This window comes from Mesocricetus auratus, unplaced genomic scaffold, assembly GCF_017639785.1.
Source record: "Mesocricetus auratus isolate SY011 unplaced genomic scaffold, BCM_Maur_2.0 Super-Scaffold_100066, whole genome shotgun sequence".
NCBI classification, from domain to species: Eukaryota; Metazoa; Chordata; class Mammalia; order Rodentia; family Cricetidae; genus Mesocricetus; species Mesocricetus auratus.
This window is the reverse complement of record NW_024429235.1, coordinates 2,064,394-2,085,822: the sequence shown is the minus strand read 5'-3', so window position 1 is coordinate 2,085,822 and position 21,429 is coordinate 2,064,394. Positions and strand designations below refer to the sequence as shown.

Here is a 21,429-nt window from a genome sequence, read left to right as displayed (position 1 = left end):
ATGCACACAGATAATAGGAGATCTTAAAGAACAAGTACACAGGACATCTTTTGATCATTTTGGTTGTTGAACCTAAGTGAACTGGTTTCCTTTTAAAATGTCAGTAGTAGGGATTTTTGAGCTCAAGACCTTGTACACATAAGGTAGGGGCTATGCCACTGAGCTAAATCCCCAGCCCAAAACAAAATTCTTAAGTACTAGGTAGAGATAAAGGCAGAAAGGATGATCCTGCTCTAGGGAATTTCAAATAAATACTTCCCACCAACCATACTCTCAGCATAGGGCCCACAGCGGATGACAGGCTTAGAGCTCAGTCCAAATCCCTGGTTATACTATACCATTGCTGTTTTCCCTGCCTGGCTATATATGCTATACCATTGCTGTTCTTCCCGCCTGGCTATACTATACCGTTGCTGTTTTTCACGCCTTGCAATTTCTTTTAGCTTAAAGGCTGCTTCACAGCGTCGGCGTCTCCGGTCTCCACGTTCTGCAGCCTCTATCTTCATCTGTTCTCTCTTGTAGCTGCGCTGATAAGCTGTCACTAGGCGCCGAAGCCTAGCTGTTAGGGCAGAGCCTGGAGGCCAGAATAAATGCCCTGGCTGTTGAGTCACCTGGGCTGTGGGAAACAAAGTGGAATGAATAGGGAGTAGAGAGAAGGGTAGAAATGATACTTGTGTGTCCACCCATGAAAAGATACAGCTTTAGACATCCCAGGAGCAGACAGGCGTTAGTCAATAGTCCCCCAGCTTAACCCTTACAAAAATAGACTGTTTGATCTAGAATTTACCTTCATCTCCATCAATGACTGAGATCTCCTCATCCATCATCATCAAGGGATCACCCTAGAGAAGGAGATCCACCCCACAGGATGGAGAGGGGAGTGAAAGGGGAGAAGTTGGCACTCTGAAATCACTTTCTTGTGTGTGTCCTTCCGGGGCACCAAGGGATAAGAAAAATTTCTAATGAAAGGAACTCTCACAAAAATTTGGAAGCAACCAAAGACAAGAACAAGTAGAACCTGAGCAGTTAGTTCCTAACAATAGTGAGACTACGGGATTCAGGAATTTGCTGAGCAACATCTAGTAGCATCCAGTTAACCATGTCCTTAAGTTGGCATTACCATCCTTGTCACTAATATTTAAATTCTGTTATTCTAAGATTTATATTTTTATTATATATGTACAGGTGTTTTGCCTACATGTTGCCTGTGCAGACCAGGAAGGGTACCACATCCTCTGGAACTTGAGTCATAGACAGTTATGATCCTCCCTTTGGGCTCTGAGAATCAAACCTGGGTCCTCTAAAGGAGCAGTCGGTGCTCTTTAACCATTGAGCCATCTCTCCAGTCCTGGCAGTTTACATTTTATAGTTTATTTTCCATATATGCACATGTATCAATATAATTAACACACTTGAAGTATAATTAGGTTCAGAGAATAAGATTAATAGATAAAAAGATAGATAAAAGCTGAACTCAAAAGAATCTCTTACCTCATCATCTGGGTCCTTTGGGGGACCCTGGAGTGGTTTATATTCAGGATCTTCACAATCCTTATCGAAGTCAATCCTAGAATTATCCAGAAACAAAGAAAAGATAATAATACATATTCTAAGTGGAGATGTGGTCATCAACAGTTTTGGTCATGCAGAAATTTATAGATAGTCCTTAGCAAAACCCATCATTGCAAAATGTCCCTCAGGTCTCCACATGAGAAGTTTTGTTAAACTCACTGGCACCCAAATCAGGGCAATACTGCCCTAACTGGTGACTCAGTATTAGCATGGCAACTCATCATTGGGACATGTCCCCAGGTAAAATGAGTCCTTCTATGTGCCAGATACCATGGGGAATGACAAGTCAGGGCTAAAACTGTCTAAAGTTCTGCCACATAAAGAACCTATGAGAACTGCCTATTAAAGTCTTCTGGACTTTACTTGTAGCTATGGCAATGTGTGATTAAGGTCAGTATCTGGAGTCCAATTTGCTGGTCCTATTCTTGAGTAAGAACTTATCACACATGAGTATGACTACTATTAAGAATCCCAGTGATGGGCTGGGTATATGATGGCACAAGCCTCTAATGCCAACACTCGGGAGGGAGAGGCAGGTGAATCTCTGAGTTTGAGGTTACCCTGCTCTACAAAACCAGTTCCAGGCAGCCAGAGAGATCTGGAACTCTGTGAGATCCTGTCTCAAAACAAAAAGGAATCCTACTTCATTTAGCTAAGGCTAGAGTTAGGTAATATCAGCACAAGCAACACAGAGTAGATACAGAGTAAAGAAAGAACACCAATGCTTACCCTTCTACCAGGTCGGAGAAATTGTCTAACACCCTATGTTCCGCTGCAATGGCTTTGTCATCTGGCCTGCCAGCCTTTTCCAGGAAGCACAAGGCAGGGTCTGCCCTCATGGTATTATATTTCTCATAGCCTGGAAGAACAATGGCCATAGATTAAAGACATTCAAAGATTCATTTTGTCTGTATACTGTTAGAGCCATTACAAGATAACTTGGATAGGTGTTAATGCCACTGTATTCATGATTTTTGTAGTTTTCATTCTAGTGATTGACAAGAATTTAATAAATAACTCATCTTAAGATTGTCTATACAGTCATTTAACTGACAATCTTTGGATTGCTATTCTTAGAACAAAAATGAAGAAAGGAGCCTAATAATATATGGATTTTTTTCACACATTCTCAAATGAAGAATCAGAAATGTACCTGAAGGTAAAGAGATTCTCAGTGAGTACTTACGCTGAACTCTACACTTCTGTGTCTTACTAGTATAATGCCCACCTTTTTTTCTTCTCTTTTCTGTTCTTTTTTGAGATAGGATCTCTCTGTGTAGCCTTGGTTGGCCTGGGACACTTGGATCTGCCTGCTTATGCATTCTAAGTGCTGGGATTAAAAGGGTGCACTACCACACCTGGTTTGCTCACTACTTTTCTTAGCCCTTTATATTTCTCAAAAACATGTAAATTAAGCACCTTTATTTTAGGAAGTAAACAGAGTATGTTTAAAACATACATTCTAATACATTAAAGGATACAGCTAATATTCACTGATTCTAATGCCTGGAATTTCTTATTAGGCAAAAACTGCTAAGAAATTAGTACTCACAGTTTAGACAAGTGAGACATTTAGATGAGCATGATATAAGAAAAGTCACTGAAAGTATGGTTATTACTAACATTATTTGACATACATTACTTTTTGTGACTGGTAGAATTCTATCTATCTATCTATCTATCTATCTATCTATCTATCTATCTATCTATTTTAGTTTTTTAAGACAAGGTTTCCTCTGTGTTGCTTTGGAACCTGTCCTGGCACTCGCTCTGTGGACCAGGCTGACCTACACTCACAGAGATCCACCTGCCTCTGCCTTTGAAAGATTACTAATGGCTGCTTGCTTTATCCACTACCTTAAATGCTTCTGCTTCTGCTGTATTTCTATGAACTTGTGCTAAATACAGGGTGAAAGGCCACCAATGCCAGGCTGACTGGTAGACTCTTACAATACACAGGGAGGTAACATTACAGTAACCATGGTTAAAGGACCATGGTTTAAGTGTCTTTGATTTAAGTGTCCATCTGGAATTCCTTGAACATTTGTTTATAGAACTAACCAGTTTGCTACCGACATTTAAGAACTATCTTTTACTTAAAACTTCTGGTGATGAATTACTCACCACAAGCACTTAGTTAAAGGTATTGCCCTTGACACACATCCTTGGTAGAAAAGCAATACTGGAGATGGTACCTACCATGCTTAAAAACGCCAATGAGCAGAGATTTGTCAGCTTCGCTATCCCACCAGGTTGTTGGAACCTCCAGCTGATCCACTACTGGGAACCATATGTCAATCTCACTAAATGTGTAGCAAGTAAAGCAATGTTAGAAATGACAGTGATAACCCTTTGAAAGATTATTAAAGGTTGCTTGCTTTATCCATTACTCTAAATGCTTCTGCTATATTTCTATGAACTTGTGCTAAATATAGGATTAAAGGTCTGATACAGAGATTTTTTTTTTAATTATCTCAAAGACAGTCTAGAAAGAAGTAAGTAAACCAGTCAGTCCTGGAGTAAGAAATAAAATGAAGAATGACAGGTTGGTGGGGTGGTTCAGTAGGTAAAGGCACTTGCTACCAAGCCCGACAATCTGAGTTCAATCCCTAGAACCCCATAGGAGTAAAGCTACCCTGGCAACTTGTCTTCTAAGTGCCACAAGCACGTCATGGCATGTCCCCGTCCTCCCCACAACATGAAACAACAAATAGATAATTAATAGATAGATAGATGATAGATAATGTTAAATAAAGGCACTGTACCTCGCTATGGCACCCCCTAACACCTTCTCTGCTTGGTCTCCAATAACTTCCTGCCTCAGGTAATACAGCATCCGCACTCTCAACAATACCCTAGAAGCAGAAAGAGACACCTTAGCAACAAAGTAGCAAGCCTTCCTGCATACTTGTTTGAATAGCGCTCTTACTTGTTACACTGATGTTTCAAGTGCTTCTTGTAGCTCTCATCTTGGAACAGAGTATCAGGGTTATATTTCCGGATCCAGTCTGCCTTATGAATGTCAAAAGTACTTTGTGACTTTACTTTTTTCCCCTTACGCCCACGGGGCACAGGGATAGACAGACCTGGGAAAGGGGAGACAGCAAAGACTTGGATTGAGAAAAACCCTTACACCTGAAAAGGACTTAAACACCTTGTAGAAAAATGAAAGGGTTGGAGCTGATAATTACCTGAGTGATTCTGCAATTCTTTTGTCTTGCCATTCTCAGCAGGGCTGATCAAGTCCCAAATGAAGCTTTTGATGTTCTCGTCCCCACGGTAGTGTAGAAGACAGTATACGAGGATGGCACGGCATATGGTCTCCACATCTCTTTCAGTCATCCGTCGCTTAAAACGTCCATGAGATAAAATATCTCGCCAACGTCCCCAACTAACAAAACAAGAAAGGCAACAACAGACAGTCAGGTGTCAGGAAGCGTGGAGTGTCCTACTGCTTGTGACAAGCTGTATTCTTACCCATATACCAGGAGATGCTTTTCTACCCGAAAGCAGTCAGTGCGCCCATAGGTGTGATGCCGGTCATGTCTTCGGGACCGTGGCCGCTCATCATCCTCACTTTCCAAATCAGAAAACTCAACCAGGTCATCATCTTTTAGAGTGCTGAAGTGTCGAGTCTGTTTCCGCACTCGAGGTGTGTCAATCACCAAGTTATTCTATATAGAGAACGAGAGATGTTTCTGTGATCTGCCCACAGGAAGAGAGTGAAGACACTTATGGATTGACATAATCCTGAATGTAAGTTATGAAAGTACTCAGATCTTAGGGCAGGAAAACAGTCTATATATAAGGCTCAGGAAGAAAAAGGTGGTGGACATCTGTGATGGCTTAAATAAGAGCGGCCCCCATAGACTCACAAGACTCAAATGTTTGGTCACCAGGAAGTGGCACTACAAGAAAGGATCAGAATGTGTGGCCTTGCTGGAGTAGGTGTGGCCTTGTTGGAGGAAGTGTGTCACTTGGAGTGGGCTTTACGGTTTCAAAAGCTCAAGGTAGGCCCAGTATCTCTCTTCCTGCTTCCTCTGATCTTAGATGAAAGACTCTAAGCTACCTATGTCTGCATGCGTGCGACCATGCTTCCTGGCATGACAACAATGGACTAAACCTCTGGAACTGTAAGCAACTGCCAATTAAATGCTTTCTGCTCTCAGAGTTGCCATGGTCACGGGGTGTCTTCACACTGATGGAACAATGACTAAGACAACATGTAAGTATTTTTAGAGGGTAGATAAAGCTTCTATAACCTTTGGGTGTAACATTGCACCATAAGCTTTAATTAGCATTAAAGAGTTGGAACTACGAAAAGAGAAAGTCCTTTGTCTTCTGTGATGCCCTACCCCTACAAAGGAGGGGTGAGCTCACCTTGCTATTCAGCAGATCCATGTCTAGGTCTGCCTTTTTGGCCCATTTTTGCCAAAAGTTTGGATCATCCAGGGAAATATCTGTCCTGTTTTCAGAAGCAACAAAGCTTGCCTAGGGAGAAACAAAGGCAAAATAAAGTCAACTGAAATGCTTTTACACAAAGGGAAATTAATAACTATTTACAAATACTTAAATCCTAGAGGTTTCTTTCTCCATCTACGCCTGCCCATTTAGGGTCTGCCACAGACAGAACTTGCCTTGGCAAAGGTAGAGCCTTTCCCTTCAGACTCAATAGTGATGGTTGTCGTCCGCCTCAGCAAGATCTGATCTATGTCCTCTTCACAAAACTTAGAGCCCTCATCGTCTTCCTCCATTATGGCAGCATATGCGCCTTTCCTTAAGAGATCTTCAATCTCTTTCTTGGAGAACTGTTGAATCTGAAACAACAAGACAAAGATAAAAATCCTACAAAAAGAATAGTCTAGTCTTGACATTTCATTGTACTGCAAAAATAATCATCAATACAATTCCTGGTGACCTGAATTTGACCTCCAGAACTCAGGTGAGAGGAAGAACTGACTCCACAGAGCTATCCTCTGACTTCCATACGCACATGCACGTGTGCTCACACATGCACACACACACGCTCACACATGCACACGTGCTCACACATGCACGTGTGCTCACACATGCACACGCTCACACATGCACACGTGCTCACACATGCACGTGTGCTCACACATGCACACGTGCTCACACATGCACGTGTGCTCACACATGCACACACACATACACACACACGCACACATCTCCCTCCAGTCCTATGACCCTCCACACACTTGTCTATAGACTTACTCCAGTGATGTTGCCATCCCGACCACTCATGGACTGAAGCACAGCCTTATCCAATCCCAACTTAAGGCTAGCTTTATCAAACATCTCTCTCTCATAGGAATTACGAGTGATGAGTCGGTAAACCTTTACAGCTTTGCTCTGTCCAATTCGATGACACCGTGCCTGGGCCTAGTTAAAAAGAGAAAGAAGGCACATAATATCAAGTCTTACAATTCTTCATACTCATAGAGTCATGAAATCAACTCAAAACCAAAAAACTCAAAATGAGGTTTCTGCCCCATTTTGTAAAACAGCGGTCAGCAAACGAGGTTTTTTTTTTTTTTTTTTTTTTAAGTTACTGGAGACAGGGTTTTGCTGTGTAGCCTTGGCTGTCCTACAGCTCGCACTGAACACCAGGCTGGCCTCAGACTCACAGAGATCCAGCTGTCTCTGATTGGGACTACAGGCGTGAGCTACCGCACCTGGCTCAGCAACCTCGTTTGTGTGTTACCCTTTCTACAGATGACATCTGACTCAAACACAAGACTCACTCATTCCCGTGCAGACGACAGACTCCAAAGCCTACATTTAGCATTGGGAGTTTTACAGAATGTTGGCTGACTCCTGACGTAGCCGCTACCTCTGAGTAAGCAACTTCCCTCTTCTTTGAAAGAGGGGTCTTTCTCTAAGAGACTGACTTACTAACAACCTCTTGGATTAGGTAGGTAGTTTTTAAGAGAAGAATTTCCTTTACCTGCAAATCGTTCTGTGGATTCCAGTCTGAATCGAAGATAATACAGGTATCAGCAGCTGTCAGATTAATACCAAGTCCACCAGCACGGGTGCAGAGCAAGAAGACAAAGCGGTCTGAGTCGGGCTTGCTAAAGCGGTCGATAGCAGCTTGTCGAAGGTTGCCTCTCACTCGCCCATCAATCCGCTCGTATAAGTACCTGGTAAGGAGGGGTGGGTATCACAGGGGAAAAGTGGCTAAGCAGAAGAAACCAAGGTCTTGCACATGCCAAGCAAACATTCTAGCACCGAGCTACACAGCAACTATTCTTGAAACTTTACGAAGATACAGTAACCACAAGACATGTTAGAAGGACTCATCTTACCTCCTCTGGATCAGATAATCCTCCAGGATATCTAGACAGCGTACCATCTGGGAAAAGATGAGAACTTTATGGCCACCAGCTTTAAGTTTTGGAAGTAACTTGTCAATAAGAACCAACTTGCCAGCTGACCGAACCATGGCCTGTAGGTGGAAATCTTGAGGTATAATATGGCAGGCTTCCCGAAATTCCATTAGGATTTTTTCTTCTGCACCTGCAAATAAAATAGTTACAGTTGATATTGTGAAAGAGTGAAAACATAAGTCTTACTGAATATAGTGGCTTGAGTTAAGTAAGCAAAAGGCAGTATGACTTTGACCCTTCCTTCTTTCACACACACACACACACACACACACACACACACACACACACACACACACACACACACACGGCAATTTGTGTCCTGGAGCATGCCCAAGTGCACTAAGAGGCCAACAGCATATCAGAACTGCTCTACCATTTTCTGTCATATTTATGGACACTAATCTACTGTCTTACTCTGCACAACCGAGAGCTAGGCTGGCAGTTGACACATCCTGCAATCCTCTTGTTTCTAATCCCCATGGCATTTGAGTTACAGGTATGTGCAGCTATGCCCAATGTTTTGTATGAGTGCTGGGAATTCAAGTTTATGTCCTCATGCTTATGCAGCAATGCTCTTATCCGTTTCCTTTGGTGCTATTATTAGCATTTCTCACAAAAGGGTCAACAACAAAATATCCAAACTAACCTTCTATTCTGCTATATAAAGTATGCTAATTAAGGCAGGATTTTCCTGAATAAACTGAATTAAGAAACAAACAAAACATGTAAATGACATGGACAAGAACTGAAATGGAACAAATTCACTATTATTAGCATATAGCCACCATCCCCTGAAAAAATCATTACCATGTACTGGTAAGAACATTTATCCAGCTGGAATGCAGAATGACCTGAGCTACTACTCACGAAATTCTACATAAAAATCCTATTTAATTTGGGAGATTACGCAAAACCAAGGAAACAGAAATAATCAGTGATCAGCAAGATTTCTCAGTAGATAAAGGTGCTTGTCACGCAGGCCTGGCAGCCTGAGTCTGGTCCCCATAATCGGCATGACGCTGGAAGGAGAGAACAGACTCCACAGGGTTGTCCTCTGGCCTCCACCATGCTGTGTGTGGCATTCAAGCCCCAACCAAACCGTATCACACATACACACATACAACAGCTAAGACATAAAATATTCATAAATATAGGGGGAGAGAGAGTTTACTCAAGAATCTTATTTTTAAAAGGAGAATCTTTAGCCGGGCGGTGGTGGCGCACGCCTTTAATCCCAGCAATCGGGAGGCAGAGGCAGGCGGATCTCTGTGAGTTCGAGGCCAGGCTGGACCGACAGCCTCCAAAACAATACAGAGAAACCCTGTCTTGTAAAAAAAACCAAAAAAAAAAAAAAAAAAAAAAAAAAAAAGGAGAATCTTTTCCCAAGCCACAGTCGATTTTCATGGTTCTTTCTAAGGTTTGAATAGCCTCACCATTGATGAGGTATGGGTGGTTGCAGCACTTTCGTAACTCCATCATTGTGTTCAACAGATTAGGCATGTTGGTATGACCTGCTCCTTTGGAAAGGAAGGAGAAATTCTTTTCCAAAATAGCTCGGTAGTACTTCTTCTGGATGTTGGTAAGCTCTACTTCAATAATAGTTTCCTGTTTGGGAGCCAAATTTTTTTCCACATCCTCTTTGAGTCTTCTCAGCATCATTGGCTTGAGAATGGCCTGTAGCTTTTGAACCTGTGGTTCATTACGAAGAGAAAAAGAAACCACTAACATTACATTATATCATAGAGATAAAGAACAACAGTATTGCATTATATTATAAAGAGATAAAGAAACAAATAAGGTTTTTTCTTTTCTTGGTTGCTGTTTTTTGTTGTTTCCGAGACAGGGTTTCTCTGTATAGCTTTATCTGAAGACTGTAGACAATGCTACTGGTGATGTGGGCGGAGCTTCAGCAAGACCTCAGACAGATTTCTTACCTGCTCCTCTGTTTTGAGATCCCCGAAATCCTTAAGGAACTCTGATTCTGAGGGAAACTGCGAAGGTTCCAAGAAATGAAGCAGGCTGAATAGTTCCTCCACAGTATTTTGCAGTGGTGTTCCTGTGAGTAACACTTTATGCTCCTGTAAGTGAGAAGTGCAGAGATCCCATCCAGGTTATAGCTAGTGTAGTTTACACTAAGAATAAAGGGCCAGATTACTGCCCTAACTTTTCTTTTACCTGTTCACTCAGTAACAAAAATCATCTAGGAGATGCCTTATCTAACATACTGAAACTAAGTAACTACTGACTTTGACCAAATAAAGTACTAGGAACTCTGATTACACTGCTTCATGTTTCATGTCTCTCCACATAACTATCCGCAGAAATCCTAACTTGCCCCTCTGTGGAATGTTTTTCAGGTGGACTAAATCCGGTCGTTAGTTCTCTGTAGTTCCTCCCAGTAAGTCTCAGCCCTGGAATCCAGGTGTCCCTGTGGCTGGTTCTGACAAAGAGAATGCACTGGAATGACACTGTGAGCCTCAGCGCTCCATCTGACGCTTCTCAATACTGTCCTGAGATCACTTTGTAGGAAAGCCCACCTATTCTGGCCCACTAGAGAGAGAGAGGCCATGTGTAAGTAGCCTAAGTGTCCCAGTGACTGAGTAGTGTCTGCTGCAGCAACTTCAGTGAGCACCAGAAGAACATACCAGTTGGATGTGGCCCAAGTGACCCAATTAGAGACTCATGACAAATACGTGACTCTCAGAGGCCCATTCATACAGGTTTCATTCTATTTCTTCTGCTAAGTTAGGGCAATTTTCATTCCACAGGAAAATTAGATTATATTTCAGATGCTTGTGTCTGCAAGGCACTTTGGAGAACTCACCAGGTCCATGTGCTTGAGACTATCAAGTAGCTTGCAATTACGGTTCTTCAGCCGATGGGCTTCATCAATGATGACACAACGCCATTCGATTTCACGAAGCTCAGGACAGTCTGACAAAATCATCTCAAAAGTGGTGATCAAGGCATCAAACTTATATGCGCCTGGGATGAGGCGGCCCTAAGCATGAAACAGGTGCCATCCATCATTAGAGGGGCCTCCTAAACACACGTCCACCCGCAGAGCTATGAATGAATTTCCCTGCTATGTTTAAGCACTACTGCACTGCCACCAACTTCTGTCACTGCTCATATTCCAGTCAGTCAGTGCCAAACTTCATACGTACTTCTCAACAGATTCAGCTTCTCGGGAAAGTAACAGGCCTACTTCACTGAGTGGAGCTGGGCATTTCTTACTACTGTTATGCTTAGCTGATGAAAATCTGTCCTAGATCAGTCCTTGGTTAACAATGAGATTCACAAAATGTTGAACAATGCTGAAGCATACTAAAGGGAAAAAAAAGTGGAAGCCAAGCCAGGTAGCTTCCTGTAACCTAGTTGACTTACGATAGAAGCACAAGTTTGAGGCAGACCTGGGATACATAGTGAGCCCTTATTCCAAAAAACACTAAAACAGATAAAAATAGAAATGGCAATAGCTAACACCGAGCATGCTAATATTGAACCCTGTCTAAAGTCTGACAAAAATCAAATGATTTCAACAAAATTAACAACTATAATATGAGAAAGTTTAGCTTAGAGATAAAAATCATATAACATACAGCAGTAAATAATTAATAAATCTGCTATTAACATAAAATGGGTAATTCAAATTTTCCCCTTAGCATCTATTAAAAACATCTTCTATTAAAATTCTAGTCATTTAAAAAAAAGGGCAAACGCACATTTAAGTTTATTACCACATGTACATTTATCACTTTGAGAAATCCTTTAAAACTCATCACTGCTATTAGAATTCTATTTAGAGTACATGTATCAGGTGGGTATGGTGGTGCATAGCTACCGTCTCCAGCTCCACTGCAGGGAGCTAATGCCAGGCTAGATTACACCATAAGCGTGACACAACCAATCAATCAACCAACCAACCAAACAAACAAACCAAGCCATCAAAATGATGTATTCCCATGTTAAATCAGAACCGGCAGTGACTCACAGTGTCTATTTGGTAGAAACAGCTAAGTCAAATCACACTGTCACATAAAGGAAGATCTTAAGTCAGAGAGCCTCCATGAACATTTTAAATTCATAAGTAGCCCCTGAAACACTAGGTACCTTGGCCTACCTTCACAAAGCCCAGCATTTCCAAGACATACAACTCACCCGTGAATCTTTACAGTACATTTCATACTGCTGAATCATCTGCCGGCTGGCCAGGCTGCCATGGTACACAATAGTGTTCATCTCTGTCCACGTATTGAATTCTCGCTCCCAGTTAGTAATGGTGGACAATGGAGCAATGACCAAAAACGGGCCATGGATGCCTACGTTATATACCTCCTGCAAGAAGGCAATCGACTGAATAGTCTTGCCTAATCCCATTTCATCGGCCAGGATGCAGTTCTGCCTGTAGATTTTGGGGTAGGGATAGGGGAGAAGAACATGCCAAAAATTTTATCATCTTAATAAAAGGAATGTACCTAGGAAAAAATGATGTATAAATATAACCCCCAGACTAGGCTCATGAGTTGTAAGTTCACTTTTCTTTACCTGTTATACCAATTAAAGAGGAGCCAGTTGACCCCCTCTAACTGATATTCCCGCAATTGGTTTCTGTTTTTATATTCATGTGAGAGCTCCAATTTCTTCCAGGCACTTGCCTGTGGGCGATTCTAAAAAGTAAAAAATTTAAATTAGTGGTACAGTGACACTAATAAAATTACTAATTCTAGTAGTTTAATCAAATGAAGACCACTGCTTGGGGTATAATCTGTGAAATACAATTTAATTCATGAAGCATGTTATTTTTAAGAGAAAGATGAAAGATTGCTCAAAGGGGAACTTCAGGAAGATGCCAGAAAACTACTTTAAAGAAATTCAGAGGGCTGAAGCGATAGCTTAAGAGTAAAGAACCCAGCCGGGCGTTGGTGGCGCACGCCTTTAATCCCAGCACTCGGGAGGCAGAGGCAGGCGGATCTCTGTGAGTTCGAGACCAGCCTGGACTACCAAGCGAGTTCCAGGACAGCCTCCAAAGCCACAGAGAAACCCTGTCTCGAAAAACCAAAAAAAAAAAAACAACAACAACAACAAAAAAAAAACAAACAAACAAGAGTAAAGAACCCTGGCCACTCGTACAAATGTCCTGAGTTAACTTCAGCATCCACATGGAGGCAGGCTCACAACTGTATAGAATCAAAGAACCATGGGAGTCAGTGCCCTCTTCTGGTGTGCAGACAAAACACTCATACACATAAAATAAATAAATATTTAAAAAAGAAAAAGAAATAAGAGAGAAAGAAATTTAGATTGACATCCTTAAAGAAAATTTGGTGTAACGCTGTGTGTCTGTTACCCCAGTCCCCAAAGGGCTGAGGCAGGAGGGACCCTGGGTTTCCGGGCGTTGGTGGTGCACGCCTTTAATTCCAGTACTCGGGAGGCAGAGGCAGGCGGATCTCTGTGAGTTCAAGGCCAGCCTGGTCTACAGAGAAGTTCCAGGACAGACAGAGCTACACAGAAACCCTGTCTTGAAAAAACAAACAACAAACAACAACAAAAAGACAGAGAATTGTATACATGACTAGTACTTGATTAACAAAGATAATATTTACTTTTTAGACAAATGGTGAAACAATTATAAATGAAGTGAAGGAATGTGTAATTTGATTTAAAATAAGATACATAATTAAACACGTATTAGTAGCTTTTGCTTTAGTGATGGGTATATTATGTAGGTCAATCCTTCTTTACATGTTAGAGAATATCCACAGTGGGAAGCTAAACTAACAAAACTTCAGCAAGTAGGGAAAAAGATAAAGCCTTGATAGAACAGTCACTTGCACTACAACATTTCCTGTCTAATCCAAATGGACTTACCACCCTTTTGAGTTCTGGGTGCCTTGACTGGATCCGCTTGAACTCCCGAATCTTGCCCTCGTCAACGTCCTCCTTCAGCTCCCATGTGCTGTCCTCATAGGGCAGAGAGCACCACTTCACCAGGTAGTAAATGACAGGCTAGGAGAGAAGACGGCCGAAGCCAGCAGTGAGCGAAGGGGGAGCATGCGACTCTAATGCCAGATTTCAAAGCATCAGCTCCATAGGTGCTGAAAGCTCCAGGCTGAATCCACCAACCACAGGCTCAAGGAAGAAATGCTATAGGTCCAACTACAGCCCTGTTCTCTAGGTATCCACTATAGGAGTGGCGGGGCAATACCACTCCTACTTCTGTAATTTATGGTAGTCATTGGTAGGATGGAGTACTGGCCCCAATATGCAGACAGCCCTGGGTTTGATCCCAGGAACCACTAGAATAAAATTAAAAAGATGATCATTTACTCCTGAGATAGCATTTCCATTATATAAAGCAAGTACAATTAGAAAGATTATGCACAGCTAGGTGTGGTGACCCATGTTCTTTATGTTAGCACATGGGATCTATCTAAGTTTGATGCCAGCTAGGTCTATAGAGGTAGGTGCTGGACAGGCAAGGATACTCAACAAACAAAGCAAAATTAAAAAAATATTAGATATAATGCACTCGTAGGAAATCCTAACTATGAATTCAGATTATTCCTTGAAACAGCTACCATTAAGTGTGAAAGTGCCTCCATAGTCACAGATCAAGGAATCTTAGAAATGATCCAATGGCTCTTTCTCTACTCTACTGTCTTGAGTCACTCCTTATATAAAACCTTTTGTACAAGGCATGCATTTCCATCACATTAACTTATTTTTCTAAACAATATACTTATTTCCATTGTTAGTTAATGAAAAAAATAGATGAAAAAATCAAGCCTACTTTGGAGAGGGGGAAATGGATACACAGAATATTACTGTCAAACATTGGGAACATTAAGTATAATATCAAGAAGCCAGCCCAGCATTGGTGGCGCATGCCTTCAATCCCAGCACTCTGGAGGCAGAGGCTGGCAGATCTCTGTGAATTTGAGACCAGCCTAGTCTCCAGAGCGAGTTCTAGGACAGCCTCCAAAACAATACAGAGAAACCCTGTCTCAAAAAAAAAAAAGAAGAAGAAGAAGAAGAAGAAGAAGAAGAAGAATCCAGAACATTTTTCGCACCACACCAGCTGCACATTTCACAGGGTTCAAACAGTTACTTTTAGAAGGCTAAGGCTAAGTATGGTGATAGGACACATAAGATCGCCAGGGTACAAAAGCCTGACATCCTGAAAATGATGAGAACTTCCTGTTCTCCATTTACTCCCAGAAACAAACATAACACCATGAATTCATTCTCAACCCAAGAGAAGAATATATACTGTATGCTTTATACTTAGTAGACTGTTTAGACATTAAAATATTAATAGGCCCTCTGTATCTAAGGTCCTATCTGAGTTACTGTGAAGTCTGTAAACTTTGCAATGTTACAGAAGGAATACTCTGACTCACAGATCCTGTTGGAATGACGGGTGGGAATGAATCTCATAGCTAATAAGCCTAGCTTACCCCTGATGCCTGAACAGAAATCTATTCTCTCTTGGTCACTGTCACAACCCACAAAAACTCTGTGCAGCTAATCCAGCAATGGCCTGAAGCAAAAATAAAGTGAAGCATTTCTGAAGAAAAGGCAGCTTGCTGTCTATATGTAATTAAGACTCTTTGGAGAATCAAACAGGAAATCAGTAAAACTTCAAGTATTTGAGCAGAAGCAGAATATGTTCCCTAATCTGTATAAGTATCAGTACAGTGATTCCCAAACCAGTTTATGAAAGAAAAATCCTAGAAAACCAAACTGAAAATAAGTATCTTGTAGCCTCAGTCTAAACTGATGTAATGGGAACTGTGGACAGGAGTCCACAATGACAAATTAAAAGCACTGAAGTAATGGTGCATTCAGGAATTACAAAAAGCCAGACCTATGCAAGTGGTTTTCTACTCATTGATTGGGATCAGTATGCAGGGTCTCCCACACAGTCTGAAGGAAAGGGAGAGAGATCGCGGAGTAAGTAGCTCTTCCATACTTGCAAATGGAGCTCTAAGGTGCCTGGCACAGGTACCTTTAGCTCTTCTACTCCTTTGCCTTCCCACTCTACTGCTAAGAATCCCACAGAAGAAATTCAGAAATACCTTTTCAGTCCAAGGGATTTTCCCGCCACATCTGAAAAATAAAGGATTCGCAAGCAAACCAGCAGAAATCTGCAGAAGGCCTTTCATGTTTCTCCATGCCCAACTTACCTCACCATTATCCTTGTCAACACTGTGAGACTCGTCCAATATCCTATCCACCTCTACGTAGTCTGGATTGAAGGGTTCTTCATCCTAGGTGAGTTATGAAACCAAACAAGAAGGCAGGAAAATCACTGTTCAATAATACCTTTCTACTTCACTTTTATAAGAGCAAAAAATTAAATTAATGGGAATTGTGTATTTTTATAGCATTAAAATATATAAATCTTACTCAGGAGGCAGAGGCAGGTGGCTCTGCCCTATAAAGCTAGTTCTAGAACAGCCAAGACTAACACAGAAACCCTGTCTTGAAAACAAAAAGCAAATGGAACGAAATCTATAAATCTATTTCTTCACCTGTTACCAGGCACAGAATCCTTTCTCCCTAACAGGCTACTGCCCCTATACATGTTCTGGATTCTGTCTGGTCTTCTGAGTACTCTGTCAGTTGAACCTCTTCTTGACTCTATCACTCTGAAACGGTTTCTTCTCTGCTTCACTAAGCTTTCCCAAGTGTTTCCTACAGATGCTACCTCCATTTCTTCATCTCTTTTCACTCTCCCTTCTGCTTGCATAACACAATTAAAAGTCAAGGTCATGAAAACCTCTAAACTGTTAAATATAATGGACACATTTCTTTGTTTATGTAGCTTCAATGTTTGATTGTTAGGAACCCTAGACATAAGAAGTCAAAGTGCCTCTATTCCTGTTTCCACCGGTACTAGGTTAGAAATCTGATTTCTAAGCTTCCTCAGACTGGGGATGAGATTTAGTTGATGGAGCGCTTGTTCAGCATGAAGAAAGCCATGGGTTACATCCCGGCACATAAGGTATGCATGCTGGTGCAATGCTTATGATCTTAGCACTCAGAGGTAAAAGCCAACACCAGAGGACAGAGGATCAGAGGGTTAAGGTCAGTGAGTCAGTCTGGGCCACACGAGACTATCTCAAAAACAAACAAACAAACAAACCCAGGTTTTGATTAAAGAAATAGCTGTTTGTATCTAAAGAGACAGTTGATGCTGGGTGCCGGTGGCACACACCTTTAACCCCAGCATTCAGGAGGCAGAGGCAGGTTCCTGGTCTACAGAGCTAGTTCCAGGACAGCGAAGGCTACACAGAGAAATCCTGTCTTGAAGAATCAAAAGACAGTTGATAGTTAAAGATCAGTACTGGAGAGAAGAGAACTGAGCATGGACCAGGCTACTTTATCGTCTTCCTGAAAACCCTCCACCCACACTCACTTATCACAATCTCACAGTACTGAACTTTATAGCTATCCAGGAGACCATGACTAAGCCCAGGAAAACAAAAGCATGGCACCAATTAAATAATCAGAATTAAAACTCTATACTCATACACACAGACCAAGCATATCTTTTGCAGAGGCTGATAGCCTGCTAACTAATTTGTGCTAGGAAAGAAAGGGAAGGCCATGTGACAGTACAGCTCTGTAATACCAGCACTTGAGAGGTAAAGACAGGAAGGGAAGTCAGAGGATTTTACAAAAAGAAAAAGATTAAAAAGAAATAATAGCCAGTGCTGACTCCTCATTACCTCATGGAAGAAGTGTCTCATCTGAGCCATTTTGGTTTTGAACCGCTTTAACTTCTGGTGGATCCTCTTATCCTTCTCCAGCTGGGAGATAGTTGCCCATTCACAGTGCAGATAGGAGCTACAGGGGGTGGAAACAGCCGGGCACGCTGTGAGAATGGGAACCTGGCACTCCAGCACTGGGGTCTGGGGACTAGCCAGCAACAGGATGGACAAATGTGTGCTTTAACAGGACACAGCTTAGGTCAATGTTCCTAAAACTTGAAGGTGCACACAACCCACCTGTTCTGGGGTATACCTAGATACCTACAGGTCATACCAGCACCCAAGTAATGCTAATTGTGTTGGTTCACAAACTATAGAGTAATAAGGCCTTAACTAAGGCAGAGAGGACTACCAGGGATTTTTATCAGAAACTGCTCTCACCCGGCTTTCCCACAAAGAAACCGTCATTTCAATTCCTGAAATTTTCTGAGTAGCAGGGCTGAGGGGGAGGGCCTCTGAGTGCACATAACTTACTAGTTCTTATACTTGACAAAGAATTCCTCAGCCTCTGTGTACTGTCCCGAAGGAAGCTGAAAAGAAATACAGAAATTATAATCATTTGTTTATCATCCACACATGGCAAAACTTCATCCTAATGTTTCCTAAATATTTCATCGGTCAAGGAGCTAATCTAGCACTAGAGGTCTGGGAGCTGAAAAAAGTAATCTTTTTATCCATTGTAAAGAAAATAGTTAAAGAAGAGATGGCAAGACAGACTTGTTTTCTAGCTAACTTTCATATATCATTTATTAAAACGACACCCTAGCAATATATCCCGTCATTCAAAGGTGCTCATTAAATAAAACTTGTGAACTAGGGATACAAGTCAGTAGTAGAGATTCCCATCATAGGAAAAATAAAGAATTCTTTATGAATGCCATTAGAGGAAGAGAGGCCTCACCTCTTTCTTCACAACTCGCATGGAAAGCACTTTGTCCACAATAGCAGCATCTTCTTCACTGGGATTCTCCTGTAGCAAAGACGTTGTGTGTGTCAGTCAACTAATGGTTGAAAGAAGAAACCCTGGGTGTGGTAGTTCACACCAGTAACCCTGCACTCCAGAGGTTGAGGCAGAAGCAAAAGAATTGCTGCTTGAACTGCAGAATAGGACCCTATCTGAAAAAACAACAACAGCAAACACGTACAGACACAGATACACACACACACAGAGAGAGAGAGAGAGAGAGAGAGAGAGAGAGAGAGAGAGAGAGAGAGAGAGAGAGAGAGAGAGAGAGAGAGAGAGAGGGAGGGAGGGAGAGAGGGAGGGAGGGAGAGGGAGGGAGGGAGGGAGAGAGAGAGAGAGAGAGAGAGAGAGAGAGAGAGAGAGAGAGAGAGAGAGAGAGAGAGAGGAGAGAGAGAGACAGACACAGACACAGACACACACACACACACACAGAGACACAGACACAGACAGACAGCACAGACACAGACACAGACAGACAGACAGCACAGGCAACACCAGACTCTCCAATGGCTCGTGCTAGCTTACCACGAAGAACTGCATGGAGGGCAGAGTCTCCCCATCAGGTTCTTGCACTGGTTCTGGAAGGATGGGCTCGGGTTTTATTGGACCAGTCACATCGACCTCCTCTTCTTCTTCATCATCTGTTATCTTTATATCTAGGTCCTCTGTATATTTTTTTCGTTTAACTTGGCGGTTTGAACGTCTCTTCTGCAGAGGAAATACAGTTAATTGCTTAGAGCACTCAAAGTGATAACTGTGTTTGAGGCAGTAACTTATGTATCTATGTTCCAGGTTGGCCCTGAACCCTTAAACATCTTGGCCCTGTCCCATGTACTTGTATTAAATCTATGCCTTCTTTCAAAATAAAACTTTTGAAAGTATTTGCTGATGCTAATGGATGTACATTTTATTGCAAAGTTCTCATGAAAAAACAAAACAAAACTTACTATTGCTGTAGTGTGTGTGTGTGTGTGTGTGTGTGTGTGTGTGTGTGTGTGTGTGTGTGTGAGTTCACGTGTCAGAGAACAACTTTTTTGGGTCATTTCTCTTTTCACCATGGGTTCAGGGATTAAACTCAGGTAGTTAGACCTGCATAGCAAACTCTTTTATCCCATAAACCATTCCCATTGGTCTTTGATGTTTTTTGACAAAATAATCATTTCATATGTATTCTCCCATAACTTTTTTAGTTAACACTATTCTTTCCTTTCCCTTTATTTTTTGGTTTTACAAGACAGGGTTGCTTTGTATTAACAGCCCTGGCTGTCTTGGAAGTTGCTTTGTAGACCAGGCTGTCCTCAAACGCACAGAGATCCCCCTGTCTCTGCCTCCCAGTTCTGGGATTAAGGGCTTGCGCTACTAACTCCTAGCTTTTCTTTTTGTTTGTGTTTTGCTTTTTTAAGGCAGATCTCTCTACATAGTCCCATTTGTCATAGAACTCGTTATATAGATCAGGTGGCCTTGAAGTCACAGAGATCTAGCTGCCTCTGTCTCCTGAGTTATGGAATTAGGGTGTGTGCCACCATGCCTTCAAGCTTAGTTAACAATAGTTATCTGAGACAATTTTTTTCCTTTTTTAAATTTAATCTTTATGTGAATGGGTGTTTTTACCTGCATGCATGTCTGTCTACCACTTTTATACCTGGTGCTCACAAAGAAGAGAATGTGGGGCCCCTGGGACTGGAGTGACAGATAGTTTTGTGTGTGTGTGTGTGTGTGTGTGTGTGTGTGTGTGTGTGTGTGTGTGTGTGTGTGTGTGTGTGTGTGTGTGTGATGGATGATGGTGTATGCCTGTAACCTCAGCACTTGGTAGTCAGAGGAAGGAGAACCAGGAGTGCAAGACTATTTTAACAAATTGAAAACAAAACAAAATGAAAAAGGACAGCGAAAGGGACTAATGAAAGGGAAGAAATGAGAGAGTAATAGAGAGTTGTTATGGTTAACACTCATTGTCAAGCAGACAGGACTTAGAATCACCTAAGATTCTGTAGAATACTTCCAGAGAGCTTCAATTGAGGAGGGGAAACCCACCCTGAATGTGGGTCCAGGATTGAATAAAGTGGAAAAAGAAGAAGTTGATTGCCATCCTGACTGCACCAGTAACTCAAATTCCTGCCCCCCACCAGAGCTGCCTCTTCACACTATGTCCACTCTATCACGATGATCACACCACAAACCTCAAAACCTGCACACTATGTCCAGTCTATCATGATGGGTCACACCACAAACCTGAAAACCTTCACACTGTGTCCAGTCTATCATGATGATCACACCACAAACCTGAAAACCTTCACACTGTGTCCACTCTATCATGATGATCACACCACAAACCTGAAAACCTTCACACTGTGTCCACTCTATCATGATGATCACACCACAAACCTCAAGCAAAGCAGCCCTTTCTTCCTTAAGCTGCTTTTTGTCTAACACTTTGTTCTAGTAAAAAGTCACTAATACAAGGAGTGAGTCTGAGCAAAGCATACTATATACATGAATGAAAATATAGTAAAACTGGGGCTGGAGAAAAGGCTCAGCAGTTAAGAGCACTGGCTGCTTCTCTTCCAGAGGACCCAGGTTCAAGTCCCAGCATCCACACAGCAGTTCACAACTGTCTGCAACTCCAGTTCCAGGGGACCCAACAACCTTACCCAAACATAACACATAAGCAAAACACCAATGTATATAAAATAAAAATAATTTTAAA

General features: G+C 41.9%; 1 protein-coding gene and 1 non-coding gene across 6 annotated transcripts in view; both read right to left on the bottom strand.

Moving 5' to 3' along the window:
• Chd8 (chromodomain helicase DNA binding protein 8) overlaps positions 1-21,429 on the bottom strand; it is a 65,294-nt gene that overhangs the window by 9,676 nt on the left and 34,189 nt on the right. For 4 of the 5 annotated variants that reach the window (XM_040736686.1, XM_040736682.1, XM_040736683.1 and 1 more), the window contains 25 exons: positions 19,251-19,433; positions 18,663-18,731; positions 18,236-18,291; positions 17,720-17,837; positions 16,172-16,255; positions 13,854-13,991; positions 12,531-12,652; positions 12,144-12,387; positions 10,807-10,983; positions 9,917-10,060; positions 9,416-9,671; positions 7,902-8,112; positions 7,541-7,736; positions 6,808-6,975; positions 6,210-6,389; positions 5,953-6,063; positions 5,050-5,246; positions 4,764-4,963; positions 4,502-4,682; positions 4,338-4,427; positions 3,772-3,875; positions 2,302-2,431; positions 1,492-1,567; positions 788-842; positions 409-616 (listed from right to left, as the gene is read on the bottom strand). In XM_040736686.1, the coding sequence (XP_040592620.1) occupies positions 409-616; positions 788-842; positions 1,492-1,567; positions 2,302-2,431; positions 3,772-3,875; positions 4,338-4,427; positions 4,502-4,682; positions 4,764-4,963; positions 5,050-5,246; positions 5,953-6,063; positions 6,210-6,389; positions 6,808-6,975; positions 7,541-7,736; positions 7,902-8,112; positions 9,416-9,671; positions 9,917-10,060; positions 10,807-10,983; positions 12,144-12,387; positions 12,531-12,652; positions 13,854-13,991; positions 16,172-16,255; positions 17,720-17,837; positions 18,236-18,291; positions 18,663-18,731; positions 19,251-19,433 (3,698 nt within the window). The remainder of the gene's footprint in view (positions 1-408; positions 617-787; positions 843-1,491; positions 1,568-2,301; positions 2,432-3,771; positions 3,876-4,337; positions 4,428-4,501; positions 4,683-4,763; positions 4,964-5,049; positions 5,247-5,952; positions 6,064-6,209; positions 6,390-6,807; positions 6,976-7,540; positions 7,737-7,901; positions 8,113-9,415; positions 9,672-9,916; positions 10,061-10,806; positions 10,984-12,143; positions 12,388-12,530; positions 12,653-13,853; positions 13,992-16,171; positions 16,256-17,719; positions 17,838-18,235; positions 18,292-18,662; positions 18,732-19,250; positions 19,434-21,429) is intronic. The other variant, XM_040736685.1, reaches the window with a different exon arrangement.
• Positions 1,692-1,801, bottom strand: LOC121136384. Its single transcript, XR_005873471.1, has one exon. It is a non-coding gene; the product is annotated as a small nucleolar RNA U6-53/MBII-28 (small nucleolar RNA).